Source organism: Micromys minutus (genome assembly GCF_963924665.1).
Source record: "Micromys minutus genome assembly, chromosome: 2".
NCBI lineage: Eukaryota > Metazoa > Chordata > Mammalia > Rodentia > Muridae > Micromys > Micromys minutus.
The window spans coordinates 81,756,860-81,772,718 of NC_137971.1; the positions used below are offsets into that span (position 1 = coordinate 81,756,860).

A 15,859-nucleotide genomic window follows, 5' to 3' on the forward strand; every position below is an offset into this window, starting at 1 on the left:
CTTCTGCGCGTCCATAAACCCACTGGGACCAGATCTCCACTGACTCTCTGGTTCTCTTCCACCAGGAATTCTGAAAGAAGGGAGGCTTCTTGAGGTCACAAGCCAACCTCACTCTATCTGTAATTCTGGGCTCTCCATGTTTAGCCTTTGGAGCAAGCACGGGACCAGTTAGGGAGACATGACCATCTGCCAAGGACCAGAGAAAACCTAGCTGCCTTCTAGAAGTGTACCTGGTACCACAGTGTGGAGCCTGTGGATGAAATAAACTAGATTTCCACAGGGAAGACCCCTTAGGCCTTTCTAGGGAAACCTTCCCTTACTAACACCTTGATCCTAGCACCAAGGGAGCCACTCACCTGTGGTTCCCATTTCAGAAGGGCTATACCACTTCCTCCTACAGACAGTAAGTAACCTCCCAGAGTCCAGTCTCTTCCAAAGTCCTCACCATTAACACTGCCCCAGCCACAATGATGAAAACTGTAATTCAGCCCCATGGTGCACTAAGTATACAATAGTACCATGAGAGTTCACTGTACTTAAATCAGGAAAGTATCCAAGAGGCACAGGAAGCTATTCCAAGTAACTTACAAGTCCTCCAAACTTAATAAGCACAGTAAATCAAGTTTAGACGAAAGACAGTCTTCCTCTCGACATCTGCAGGGCTCAGCTGCACTGGCAAGATGGCTTCCCAATGGACAAGTGATAAAAGGATTCATCTGGAGAGTGAGCATTGGGCAGTATGAAGGGCCAAGTGAGTGGATTAGAAGTGGAAGACTGACAACCAGAAGGAAGGAGCAGCACTAAGTGACTTGAAGTGGGTGACGGAAGGACACCAGGAATTTATCAACCCTTAGCAATCTAACTTGGAGGAGAGGAATGCCCACCATCTCTTTTCCTTTGGGGGCAGGACAAAGGAACCTGGGTTAAGTTACAGGAACTTTTTAGTGTTCTCGAGCATTCATGAAGCAAGCAGGGCAGGGACGCAGAGTAGCATTGGAACCAAGGCTTAAACCCTGCCTCTAACATTTGCTAATGGGGTGATTGTTGACAAGTCACAAACCTCTCTGTGATTCTGGCTCCTCATCTAGAAAAAGGAGGAGTTTACAGTGCTCAGCCCATAAGTCACTGGTGTGTATTGAAGGCCTGTGTGCACTAGAGTATCCCAGGTCCCAGCACACACTGGGAGTCTCATTGATTAGCATCCTTTACCCTCATCTTCAGAAAGCAACATATGATATTCAGCCAACCCAGCTCTAGAAAAGATGGCTGTTTTCCTTCCTTCCTTCCTTTCTTCCTTCTTTCCTTCCCTCCTTCCTTCCTTCCTTTCTTTTTTTGGCTTTGTTGAACAGGGGCAATGGACTGTCTCCAGCCATAGCAGCTGCTTCTATGAAAGTGCTTCTGTGTTTCTAACTTGTTTTCCTCCTGCCGCCCCGAAAGCTCACTAAAGCCAAGCATCTGACGCATTTGAAGGTCCGGTTATCTCAGTCCCCTACTTACTCCTCTATGCTCCCTGCCAAGCCCTACCAAGCCAGAATGAAAGAAAATGAGAGGCAAACCTCTCGTCTGGCCATTTAGTTCCTATTCAGGAAAGAGTTACAGGATCTGGGGTGATGGCAGATTACACATCACGTAAACTTAGCCATTCCCTGCATTGAGTTTGTCTGCCTCATCACCATGCAAACAAGTGTACACACAAAACCCCATGCATCCACACTGTGAAGGACAGAAATGACAACTGGTTCAGTCTTGGGATCTAGGATTTGATTTGAACTCTCCCACAACCTTAGCTATAAGGCATGAAACAACTAGCATCCCTCCTCCAAGCCTATTTGCTCACTGAGTACCAGAGCCCAGGTTAGGGTATCACTAACCTCAACGTATTACCTGGAATCTAGGACTCTCAGCATACCCCTAAGTCCAAAAGCTTCTAACCAAGTAGGAAGAAAACATTCTGCTATCTTGCTGTGTGGCCTTACACAAATGGCTTCTCCATTCAAAGACAAACCCTTGGGCTGCAAATCACTCACTGTTCACCTTCCACCTCAACAAAGAGCGCTTCCTACTCCGCTGCCCGTTCGTGGGAATGGATTTCAGAAGAGGGAGGATGGGGAGGCAGATGGCTGGTTGCCTAGGAGTCCAGACCTAAGCAAAGAAACTGGGAAAGCTGACAGCCATCTATGAAGAAAAGCTGTTCTTCCTCTAAACAGAGCACATACATGTTCCTCAAGAACAGATACAGAGCATCCCAAATCCCACAGTTGCCACAGCTGTCCTGAAACACACTGAGCTTTAAGTTACAAGAATATTCAAATCAGGTTGGAAAACCCTCTAATATTAGTTTAGGCTCCTCAGCCCTCTAGGCTAGCGCCCCTCAGATCTGTATGCAGGCCCAGACTCAGCCTGAGCAGGACTTAAGAGTAGCTGATGTTGGATGTATTGTCCCAGGTTGGGATGACACACAGGCACCTAGGGCCTCCAGAACACCAAATTCTTTCTTTGACCCCACACTTCCTGTGATAAATTGGTCCAGCAAGCACTTGGATTGGTTCTACTTCTCCTAGCCAAGCTGTGTAGTCCTTCATGGATTGGAGCCCTCCCTGCTTACATAGACACATGTGATTAGTTAGTCTTGATTCTCAACTTGATTGGATAGGTTGACATCTAGGAACTTAGTAAAGCATAGGTCCAGGTGTGTCCATAAGGAATTTTCCAGAGAAAACTGACATGTGGAATTGGTGGGGAAGACCTCAGTGTAGATAGTGCCATACCATGGGGCAAGGCCCAGAGGAAATGAATGCAAAAGGCCAAAAGGTCCTCTGTCTGTTTGCTGCCTCCCTCTGTCTTTCTTTCCATAGCTACTATAACATAACACATAATAAAGTAACCGAGCTTATCCATCTCCTTTACCACTGTGAGCTATGATGCATTGCCTTAACGAAAGCCCAGTGCAACAGATCTCATCTCCCTTGGACTGAACTATGAATCAAATTAAACCCTTTTGTTTAAGCTGATGCTCTCAGACATTTCGTCACAAAGCTGGAAAACTGACTAGCGATGGACCTAATGGTATCTTGTGTTCGCCATTTCACCCACCAGTGACCTGGATTCACTTCCTCTGGCATCCTGCTATGAAATGACCAAACATCCTAAACTTTCAAGCCACTCTCTACGTACTGAACTCTTTTGGCCAGTCACCCCACCCAGAAAATGCTTAGTGTCCCCTTCTGTTGCTGTGAACCATGAGACTGTGTTAATTACTATAAAAAAAAGTTTCTAGTTGTGGTAGGGATCAACCCTTAACACACACCTTTAATACACAATGAAGGTAAAGTTAGTTTGTAGAGGAAAGAAGTACCAATATTTGAAGTGATGTCTAATTGAGTGGCAGACAAAGCAGATCAGAAAGATTTGACAGAATAGAATACGCCCAATTCTCACAAGATGAGAGACGGAAGGGAAGATGCTTAAGAGAGCAGTGGAGGCAAAGAGGAGGAGAGAAAAGCTAGTTTTTCTGGGAGAGTTGTAGAGACAGGTTGTAGAAAGAGAACAAGTTAGACACAGATTAAAATCAAAAGGAGTCATAGAATAAGGAGCCAGAAGATTAGAACAGATTGCCAGAGTTAGTCTGAGGCCAAGAAGAGCAAAAGTCAGAGGCCAAGAGAAGCCAGCTTAAATCAGTCATCAGACTTTCAGCTGGAACAGCTGAGTTGAATCTGGCCAGAGACCAGAAAGACCAAGAAAGGGCAAGCTTATTCAGCAACAAGTCTCAGAGTTTGGAAGCTTTCTAAACCTAGATTGGATTGTATAGAGGTTACAAGTTTCCAGAATTAGGCATAGATTAGCAGACAGAGGCAACAAGCTTCAGAGATGACAATTACACCCTATCATTCCCAGTTAGACCCCAGAGTCACTTTCCACTTCATTTCATCAGATTTCAGTCAATGTTCCTAATAGTTTCTTCTGAAAAGTGCCTGGTGGAAACGCATTAGGATAGACTTGCTCTAGGAAGAGGACCAGACTTTGGCCCATGAATCAGCTGCATTTACCTTCTCCAGCTGATGGACGCCCTCTTCTACACAGCAGATAGAGGCCAGTGTGCGGAGCGCCTGGGGGTACAAGCACCGGAAGCTGTCCTGCCTGCAGACCTTGAAGAGGGCTACAACCCCACCTTCCTGTGGAGAAGAAGAGAATGATTTTACCCTGTGATATTCCCTAGACTGACTCAGTAATAACTAACAGCTCTCGTTTGGCAGACATGTTCTCGGTCACTCTTCACACAAATTAAACAACGAAATCCTCATCCCTGATTGCCCAAATGGAAAGTATGCTTTGGGGGCCAGCAACAGATAGAGTTGAGGATCAAGACCCTTCAGGTCAACCCTCTGAAGAGCCAGCCTGCAGTCACCAGAACAGGTCCAGTAAACTGGTAAAGCAGATCAAAGGGCAGAGTCTGGAATTCAGTGTCTGTCTCTATCCCAGCAACCCTGATGCTTCTTCTTGCTGTTTTCCCTGTTATGGAAGGCAGGCAGAAAAGAAGTTTTATATCAAATCCAGTATTTACCAGACAATAAAAAAAAGCAAGCCACTAAAGGCTGTATGGTGAAAGCAATTCCCCTACATCCACTTGACCTTTACTCCTGCTTATAGAAGAAAGCAACTGTTTTCAGGCCACTCCTGCAGCTCTTGAGTGAGATTCTTTGTCTTTGGTTGGAACAGCTAATGGAATCTTTCTTTCCTGTCTTCTCATGGAGACCGCCCAGTAGTGTGCATCCCAGAAGGAATATGGGTATAAGAAGGATTCTGTAATCACACCGTCCTCCCATGTACAGAGTGATAGCAGCAACAGACCACACAGGGGACACACCACAGTACTCACAGACCAATGGCGACACTACCTTATGAATCCAGAACAAAAGTTGGTACTCCCTCTGGCTTTGACTCCTTCTCTCTCTCTCTCTCTCTCTCTCTCTCTCTCTCTCTCTCTCTCTCTCTCTCTATCTATCTATCTATCTATCTATCTATCTATCTATCTCTATCTCTCCCTTTCCTGAGGGCCAGAGGGTACTTAGAGGTGGCACTGAGTGAGCCGGGAATCTAAGTCCATCAGATAGTCACTTTTAACTTTGCCCATCACTCTTGAGTCTACCTATCCTGGTACCTGTTCCCAAAATATTATAGGAAGGTGAGTTCAGCAAAATACTACGCCCTGTCAGGGTTTTGTTGTTGTTGTTGTTGTTGTTGTTGTTTGTTTGTTTGTTTTGTTGTGTTTTGTTTTGTTTTTGGTATACTTACCATGTACCCAGCTCTGTTCCATATTCTGGAGATAAAGCCATACCTGGTAAAAGGTTAATGAGTGAGCATCCTCAGGAGAAACAAGGACCACTATAGCCCAGAATGACTGCACTGAAATAACCTTAGATCTCCCTCCCCTCCACTCCAGAGGCTCAAGATCCGTAGTTGCTCTAAGAGTTTTGCTTCTGACCACTATAGGAATGAAAATGAAGGGCTCTGATTTGGGGGGGTGGTTATTAACTAATTCCCGATGTTCTATAATCAACTAACACTGATAACAAACCTTCCGATTCCTACTTTCTCCTGAAGTGGTTGCTTTGATGAGGACGAGCTAGGAAATGCATTCATAGATTCAAAATATAGTAGTTTATCACATGCCAGACACTGCCTTGGTTCCAATCCATACTGAACTCATGGTTTGGCAGGGAAGGGAGATGGTTCTAAAATCAGGAACAAAGCTGGACAGAGATGCAATAAAAAGAAGCATGAGGCAACGTTCCTGGAGCAGAGAGCAGGAACCCTCCGATCTGGGAACAGTTTTCAGAATGACAAGACAGAACCTCTCTGATTTCTAATGTGTATCTTCCTACCCAGAGGCAGCTCTGGGTTTTCATCAGAGAAGTCTCTTTGTGTAGTGGGCAGAGAAACTCACAACCTGTCAGAGTGTAAGGGCTAGGTTTCTGTGGAGTGCTCAGCCTCAAATAGGATCCATCTTACTCTGTCCTCAAGAGCAGAGAGTCACTACACTCAGGACCCACAACAGCCATGGTTGTCTGCACAAGACCTATGCAAGACCAAGCTAGTCAAGCACTCACTCCTGACTGAGGAGCTAGGACAGTGGACGATGGATTCTGGGGGAGGGAGAATCAGTTTTTCTTAAGGATGTGGTTCCTAAGAAATACATACTCCAGTAGATGACTCTATACTCAGAAGTATATAGGGGCACAAAGAGGTTATTTTCAGAAACATTTAAAGAAAATAATGAACATGGATTGAGAGAAAATCATAGATGTCTTAGAAAAGCTAGGGGTTGGGAGTGGATATAATCCAAATAATTGTGTTGCACTATAAAATTATCAAAATATAATAAAATTATTGGGGTTTGGAAGGTTTGTTCTCAGTTTTTGTTTGTTGTGTTGTGTTATATTGTGCTGTGTTTTTTTTTTTTCCTTAAGGAACCCTTTCCTTAAGATCAAAGATGGGAAGATTGTGGCAGCCTCATTTGCCTCAGAAGGCACCGAGGCCAGAAAATCTATCTGAGCTCTGAATTTGCACTGGGTCTTCATTATGACTTTTCCCAAGCCTGTGAAAAATGCCCTCTCTGTCATTTTCAGTTATAGAAAGGAAAAAAAGTCCTAGACCTGGATAAAGGGATTCAGGTCTCAGGTCCTGGCTCTAAATCTGATTAGTTTGGGTTAAAATGCTGTGTAACTGTTGCATGGGGAAAGCAGCAGAGGTGATGCGTGTGGAAGGACCTGGATCTAGCTCTCTGGACAGTGCCATGAGAGTTAGGCTATAGAAGACTTCCTGATCAGAAAGTGGGAGTGTCCTTAGTGAAATGTATGTAAAGGTCCAGGGCATGTGACAGTGGGAAGCAGGAAGGAGAAGCATCGAGTTTAGATGGATTATCTCATGGGCAACCCTAGGGCCCTAGCCCAGGATCTGACAGCAGCACTTACTCTGGGGCGACACTAGGATAGCCTGAGTTAGCAGATCACGCTGCTGGCTTGGGTCTATTTAATTTTATAGAAAGCTCTGGGCTCTAAGCCCAGATGCATAACAGTATAAATTATTCAGACAGCCTGGATGAGCTGTTATAATGCTGGCAGGGGCCACTCTAGGGTGTGTAGGATGCTGATGGAAGGAATCACAGAGGAGTTGAGGTGACTGTGACACAGCACCATAGAGTTTTATGTCCTCTGCTTGGGGAGAGGAGAAGATTAGAACCATCATCATGAGATGATGGCTCATTCATGGGTATCTGAGTTGAGATAGACTGAGAGGGCAGACCTCAGATTGCTCATCTGGAATCAGTTTAGACATGGAAATGCCCAAAAGCTCACAGTGGGCTCCAGAAATGTCATGAGGAAGACCACATGGACTCCAATGAGAGTTCCTTATTGAGTGTCTGAGGTAGGATGCTTCCAACACTGGACTTCCATATGGTGCTTCTGCTACTAGAACTCAACCTGCCATTTTCTAGAATTAAAAAAAAAGGAAGGTAACCCTGCATCTTCTCCACACTTTCACCCTCAGTCTGCTTCATCCCAAGGACCTGATGCAGTAAGGTTGGGGAGAAAATTAGGATCAGAACACCTGGTTAAAAATTCCAGTTCTATATGAACTTCTGAACTCAGAACTTCAGACAAGCCCTGACCTTTTGCAAACCTGCTTCTTCCCTTTAAAGATATGTATTATGGGGTCTGTGGAGATGGGCTCAGTGGGTAAAGCACTTGGTGCACAACTGTGAGGACCAGTGTTCAGATCCCCAACACCCAGATAAATGCCCTCTAGTCTTAGGAACCCTCATAAAATTTTAGCACACAGAGGTAAAAACAAGGATTCCCAGCATAAGCTTGCTATCTAGATTAGCCAAGTCGGTGAGTTCTGAATTGAGAGAGCTTGCCTCCATGTACAAAATAGAGGGCAATCAAGAAAGACAGGCAACATCAACCTCAGGCCTTCAAAGGCATGAGAAGCTGCATGGACATGTGGCCCTACACACATGTGCACATGCATACACACATAATACACAAAGAATGTATGAATCTTAACTCTTAACACATCTAAGGGTGGCTGCTCACCAGATGGGATACCCAGTAGAAAAGCAGCACAGTCTCCATGTAACTAATGAAAAACACAGAGACATAGAGTAGGACATGGGAGGAGACAATGAGAAGAAAGAAAGAAAAAAAAGGAGAGGAAAAGAGTGGGGAGGAGAACAAGGGGGAATGAGCCACAGTGCTATGAGGAAGTTTAGAATAGCCAGAGACACATCGCCTTTAATGCTGCACAGCCTAGTTCAAATTCTATCGGGTCCCATGTCCCCACCTATGCAGTGGGAATGGGCTCTGGCTTCTACACAGGGCTTTGAGTAAGTTTAAACAACTACTCAGAACATTGTGTTTAAATAACTACTCAGAACACATGTTCTTTTTTAACACTGATGGCCTACATCTATTATCATGATCAACATCATCACTACCACCACCACCACCACCACCACCATCACCACCACCACCACCACCACTACCACCATCACCAGCACCAGCACAGTGACCAGTTCCAGCTTTAGAAACCCCAGGCTCCATGTCTCTCCAGCTCTTACCAAAGCCTCCCAGTTCGGACTTTCAACAGGCTCACCCAGGAATAGTTAATCATTCATTGTGTGATGCACCAGGAGCCAAGAAAGAAATGATGATTAAGACAGATGGAGCTTTTGGAGCCAGGACTTTGCCTTGTCAGGGAAAGACTCTAAGTTTTCAGCAATTAATCTTCTGAAATGCAGAAAACGTGGGTAGGAAAATCTGGTTTCAAGCATGAGTTGGGCAAGATGCTCAAATACTGTGAGTGCTGGAGGTTTTGTGTGTACCAGATCACTGATGCTCATCTTAGCAGATGTGTATGGACCAAAGACTGTAACTATGCAAAAAGGACCAGCCTAAAGCCTCCATGGTAGGAACAATTGGATCAGCTTAAGTTTCTGTTGTTTTGTCATTAATATTCAACAAGACTCCTACAATAGGCTTCCCTTAGAGAGGCTATGGTAGGGCGTGGCTCAAAGCATCAGGACAAATATCTGAAACTTCTAGCCATGGCTGTCAAGTCCAGGTTACACTGAGAGCCTGGAGCTGTGTGGGCAGCTGGGAAGAGAGTGGGAGATGTCAGGAAATGGAGGAAGCAGTGACCAAACAGGACAAACAGCTCACCATGGCTGCTTTTCCATTGGAGTTTGACAAAATGACAATTGCAGGCTTATTTTTCCATCAGTGTGACTAGACACTGTGGTGGACTAGGGATGTGTCTTAAAATCCCCACAGTTCTCAAAGACAGGGATGATGGCCCCAGGCCTTGGCTAGCCTCCTGCCGCAAGCTAACACCAGGGCCAGGATGAGAACAACCTATGGTCCTTGCCCAGGTCTTTCTCCCACTGGGCATGCTGGAATCAACGTTAACTCAGGGTGGGTTCCAGACCTCTGAGAAGACTAACTAGCAGGAAGTTAAACACTACCTTTGGCTTGGATTCAAATTGCCTTCTGGTGTTTTCATGAAAGAGGAACATGTTGGTGGGGAAGAGGGGGAGACAGGTGTTTGTCATTGTCTACATGAACAGCACCAGCACACAGATAGGAAGTTTTGGGCCAGCCAAAATTTGCCACTTATTTTTTAAGAATAAAGTGTCTTTTGTTCTAAAAGAAATTCAGATAAGTCTGTGTGCATTTAATTGCCAGTCTGGAGTTGATAGTTTGAAGAATATCTTTGTTCTGCACAATATCATGTGACCTCTGCAGGCCAAACCCCGCCACCAAGCTGAATGATAGAATTTGTGGGGGAGAGAGCCCAAATACTCTCTCTACTTCCTTTGCTCCAATACTACCATATGCATTCAAGTAAAATCTCAATTAATGCCTCCTAAAGAAAGTCATAGGCATGAAATTCACCTTGGCTATGATGCGGCACAAAGGAGCCCCCTCCTGGGTCAGGCTGAACAGATTCCCTGTGGTAGACTCCATGATGTAGATATTGTCTGAGGTATCAATTTTTCTCACTAGTGCCTAAGAAAAAAAGAAAAATCAGTCAGTTAACTTATTCCCACCTATCCACTGATCTTCAGTTGGCCCTTGCTTCTAATAGCCTCTGTGGGATCTACAATCCTACCCCACCTTCTTGTGGGAGCGATAAGACCTTAACTGTAGGTGATGTCTGAGCTCAGATGCAGAGATAAGGAACCATTTCAAACCAATAGTGCATGGAGATCAAGTGAGCTGTACCCTGGTTCCTGACTGCCTCTGCAAATACCAGTTGGCTATGCAATAAGTTCACAATGACAACAGAAACCGTGGTTGAAATAAGCATCAGTGTGACAGCAAAACCAATGCCCACAGATACGTCCAAAGAATTTTCTCACTTTGGGTAGCTGTTAGACAAGGATGAACTCCAGTCAGGGATGGGTTCAAGGGCTGAGTCAAGCATGCTCCAGTGCCACGCCCCTGCCTGGGGGACATTTTCACTGGAATATATCTATGACAAAAAGTGGCTCCAGAATTCTACTGGCAGGTAGGTAACTCCAAGAGTAATGAATGCTACTACTCACCAAAGATGAAACACTCTACTGTGTGTGGAGAAGGTTGCATATAGGACCACAAAATTAATGAAGAGCCAGGAAAATCATTAACTAATAAGATATGATGATGATTCCTAAAGAGTTTGGCTAATTTCTAAGGGAGTGAAGCCTTACTAGTTGAAATCATTTCATAATCAGCCATTAGCTTTGGCACATGTGACTTATTGATTATCGGCTATTCTTACCTACTAATGAGTGCAGTTGTTCAAGTTTCCCCTGGAAACTGTGGATATGGAGACCTGACATCCTGGGCTTCCTAGGAGAAGACAAAATCTGCAAAATATGGGTGCAAAGCTCAGGTATCCTTTCAGTGGTTCTCTGTTTGTACATATGCATGTGTGTGTACAAGTGTGTATACCTGTATATATGTGTCTGAACATGTGGGTATGCTAGTGTGCATGTATGTGTTTATGTGTTTATCCGGACATGTGTGCATGCATGTGTGTATGTGTTTGTGCAACCACATATGGGCATGTATGCATAAATATATCTGTGCATGCATATGTATGTGTATGAAAGAATCTGCACATGTGTACATGCATATGTATGTTTGTTTCTCTCCATCTATTATTTTGATACAATGTCTATCACTGAACCCAGAGATCAACAATTCAGTCAGTGAGCTCAAAGGGTCTTTCTGTCTTCCGGTTCAGCTCTAGAATGTCAGACGTATACCACTCACCCGGCTTCTTTAACGTGGGTGGATCTGGGATATTGAGTTTAGGTCTACATTCTTGTACATAAATCAATTTGCAGGTTGAGCCATCTCCCCAGCCCTTTTTTATGTTGTCTTAAAACAGTCTCATCAAGTCAAGATATCCTTGAATCTACAATCCTCCTGCCTCTGCATCTGTGTGCTGAGATTATAGACACACACTACAATGCCTACACTATTTATTTTTACTATTAAGGTAACTATGTTTTTTAGACATCCTGGTGTTTCAGAAAGGACTCTGGAAGGAAGATCCAGGCTCTAGTCTCAGCTCGTCTTTAGCTCTCTGTGCTAATCGAGAATGCATCTGACTAAGAGAAGATTCTGAAACTAAAATGCCTGAGTTCATCCGATCCCGGCTCTGCCACTTGTGGTGCTGAACCCTGGAGCAGATGATTTACTATAGACATTCTTTGCCTCAGTTTCCTTGTCTATACAGTGTTGGAATAAACAGCACTTGTCTCTCTCTCTCTCATGGTGAGGATGCTCTTATCCCAACCTTGTCAACAGAGACAATGTCTGGAGGAGCCTACCACAGTAAAGTAGACCATCATTAATGGTCATCATTTTGTGGGCTTGGAAAAATGAGACAAAATTCTTAGGACTTGGTTTCACCACTTATAAGATGATTCAAATGACGAGATTTGGGTCTCTTTCTCTCCTTTTTCTTCTTTATTTAAACTCATAGAATTCTTCATATGCAGCATGTTAATCCTCTGCATAGAATAGTCTTAAATTAAGTGTGTATTTAAGCAAACTACATTCAAAATAAAATTTTTGATTCTCTAAGATTTGGTAGGTACCTCCTGCAAGAGACCCAACAAAAGCTAGAATTGTTAGCCAAAATTTGTCAGCATGAATCTTTGTAATGAACAGGCAGGTTATGCTCCTTCCCACTGTTTCCATGAGCGGCTACATAAGGAATACACGTTTAAATGGAGATGTAGATTTTATATATTGGGGTCTTGTACCTAAATGATAATTACCTAATGTTCTTGATGAGTGTTTGCTCTTGAAGCAAATTATCATTAAATTAAACAATTCAAGCCCAGTGTCTTCTGCAATCAACTGCTAATATTAGACCATTTAAGTCTGAGAATAAATTCATGTTAATGTCTATACACACAGCAATTACACCCCAGATTTATCTCAAGGACACAGATAAGTTATAGGCATACTTTCCTACAGCATAAATTTGTAAAAACAGGTCAAAAGCTTCTATAGAATCCAGGAAGCTCTGAACATTGTCAGTCTGAACAATGGCAGTCTTCAGTTCAACTCTCAATTCATATTTGAGGAACCTAAAATGCACACAACTGATCAAGGTCAAACACTCACAGTCCCTAGAAGCTGAGCTTTGTCCCCAGTTTGATGTTTAACCCTTGTGGCCAGCTTTATTGGGTTTTACATCACCATGGAAACACACCTGTGGGTGCATCAAGAAGAGTGTTTCTAGAAAGGTTTAACTGGAGAAAAAAGGCCCATCCTGAAAGTGGGTGGTACCATACCATGAGCCAGAGTCCCAAATAGGTTACTACCAGCATTAATCACTGCTTCCTGACTAAGGTCTCAATGTGACCAGCTACCTTACATTTCTGCGTAAGTGCCTTTCCTGTCATGATGGACTGCATCCCCAGTTCAACAGTATACCAAAAGCAACCCTTCCTTCCTTTAAAGTTGCCTTTATAAGACACTTTGTTACAGTAACAAAAAAAGTAACAACTACTCCCTGAGACTCTGCATTTCTACTTTAAAGACAAATAGTCCCATTACTGATGTGTACATGACTTTCCTTCAACCATAAAAGCTAGAAGGCAAAGCAAGTATGTCATCCAGTCTTATCTGAAACCTGGTTTGAGTCATCATCTATCAGTCAGTGAAGGTACCAGATCTCTAAAAGAGGCAGAGAACTGACCCAGAGGCCTCTGCTGATGCCAGAATCTTCCATCATGTTCCTGCATGAGTTCTAGGTGAGATGGAGCTCAGAATGTCTGTGGTATGGAGGTCTCCCCCAACTGATGCCTTCTACTTTTCATTCCCAAAGTCTTTCCTCCTACTCATGTCCTTTTCTTTGTCAGACCTGAACACAGCATTCCTGAGCACCATCAGATTCCTTTCTTTATCCCCAGGAACAGCATACATATCTTGGTAACTGATACACATGAACACATTTGTAAAAGTCAATTTTAGGAGGGAATATTTGGCCTAATTTTTGCTTTGTAGAAAATCAGGAAAATATTGGAGACATTCCAAAAAGACACTTCATTCTGAATTATAAGAAGAGAGACCAAAAATTATAGACAAAAAAATTTGACTTATCGGGATGAGTGACAAATACTTTCCTAAAAGACAGACCACATAGAAAGAACAACAAAAATAACAATGTCTTTAAAAATAGTGAACTTACGGGACCCCACAAATTCCACCAGAGAACTCCTACAGCTGATAAACAAGTTCATCAAAGTGGCTGGATGTAAAATTGACTCAAACAAATCAGTAGCCTTCCTCTACTCAAAGGACAAACATGTGGAGAAAAAATTAAGGGAAAAGATACCCTTCATAATAGTCGCAAAAAATATGAAATACCTTGGTGTGACTCTTACTAAGCAAGTGAAGGACCTGTATAACAAGAACTTCAAGCCTCTAAAGAAAGAAATCGAGGAAGATCTCAGAAAATGGAACGATCTCCCATGCTCATGGATTGGAAGAATCAACATTGTAAAAATGGCCATCTTACCAAAAGCAATCTACAGATTCAATGCAATCCCCATCAAAATATCAACCCAATTCTTCATTGAGCTGGAAAGAGCAATGTGTAATTTCATATGGAATAACAAAAGACCTAGAATAGCAAAATCCATCCTCAACAACAAGAAAACATTAACAGGAATCATTGTCCCTGACCTCAAGCTATATTACAAGGCAATTGTGCTAAAAACTGCATGGTACTGGTACAGAAATAGGCATGTGGATCAATGGAATAGAATAGAAGATCCAGAAATGAGCCTTCACATAAATGGTCACCTGATTTTTGACAAAGGAGCTGTAAACATTCAATGGAAAAAGGACAGCCTATTCAACAAATGGTGTTGGTCCAACTGGCACTCAGCATACAGAAGAATGAAAATAGACCCTTTATTATCTCCTTGTACAAAGCTCAAGTGCACGTGGATCAAAGATCTCCACATTAAACCAGGTACACTGAAACTATTAGATGAGCAAGTAGGGAAAAACCTTAGAACACATAGGCACAGGAGAAAATTTCCTGAACAGAACACCAATGGCTCGTGCACTAGGGTCAAAGATTGACGAATGGAACTTAATGAGATTGCAAAATTTCTGTAAGGCTAAGGACACTGTCAAGAAAACAAAATGGTAGCCAACAGAGTGGGAGAAGATCTTTATTAACCCCACATCAGGTAGAGGCTTAATATCCAAGGTATACAAAGAACTCAAGAAGCTAGACACCAGAGAATCAAACAACGCTATTAAAAATGGGTTACAGAGCTAAACAAAAAGTTCTCAATTGAGGAATATCGAATGGCTGAGAAGCATCTAAGGAAGTGCTTAACACCATTAGTCATCAGGGAAATGCAAATCAAAACAACCCTGAGATTCCACCTCACACCAGTCAGATTGGCCAAGATCAAAAATTCAGATGACAGCAGATGCTTGTGTGGATGTGGAGAAAGAGGAACACTTTTCCACTGTTGGTGGGGTTGTAAACTGGTACAACCACTCTGGAAATCAGTCTGGCGATTCCTTAGAAAATTGAACATAGTACTATCTGAAGACCCAGTTATTCCACTTCTGGGCGTTTACCCCAGAGACGCTCCAACATACAACAAAGACACATGCACCACAATGTTCATAGTAGCTCTATTTATAATAGCCAGAAGCTGGAAAGAACCCAGATGTCCTTCAGTAGATGAATGGATGCAGAAATTGTGGTACATTTACACAATGGAGTACTACACAGCAATCAGAAACAATGACTTTATGAAATTCTTAAGAAAATGGCTGCATCTAGAGAATATCATCCTGAGTGAGATAACCCAGTCACAAAAGAACAGACATAATATGCAGTCACTGATAATTGGATACTAACCCGAGAAAGCTCTGAACACCCCAGAAACAACTCTCAGACTATATTAAGTTCAAGAAAAGAAAAACAAAGAAAAGAAAAGAAAAAAAACATTATGTTTGCTCCTTACACACCAAGAAAACTTTGACTAATTCCAGATTACATCCTGCTTTACATGTACTTTATGCTCATTGTAACTAGTAAGATCTTAATGCACACTATCAAACCTTAAAAAAATGCCAACCAATAACAAAAATGTATTCGTATACTTTTATGCAAAACTGCTTAAAATTTGTACATTTATCTTTGTTTTTTTTTAAATAAAGTTCTTCAATTAAAAAGTAACAATGTCTTTAAAACCAGAAGAAAAAGGAGGAGCAAGGATGTGTGAAGTCTTGCTCTAAACAAGGCTCTAGAAAATACAGCA

At 42.8% G+C, this 15,859-nt stretch overlaps 1 protein-coding gene across 2 annotated transcripts in view; it reads right to left on the reverse strand.

The window, feature by feature from the left end:
• The window catches only part of INSC (INSC spindle orientation adaptor protein), a gene marked incomplete at its 5' end in the record, with an annotated part of 108,716 nt that overhangs the window by 34,035 nt on the left and 58,822 nt on the right, over positions 1 to 15,859 (reverse strand). Inside the window, 2 exons of one of the 2 annotated variants that reach the window (XM_080911384.1) lie at positions 4,047 to 4,172; positions 9,954 to 10,067. In XM_080911384.1, coding sequence (XP_080767510.1) covers positions 4,047 to 4,172; positions 9,954 to 10,067 — 240 coding nt within the window. The remainder of the gene's footprint in view (positions 1 to 4,046; positions 4,173 to 9,953; positions 10,068 to 15,859) is intronic. The other variant, XM_080911385.1, reaches the window with a different exon arrangement.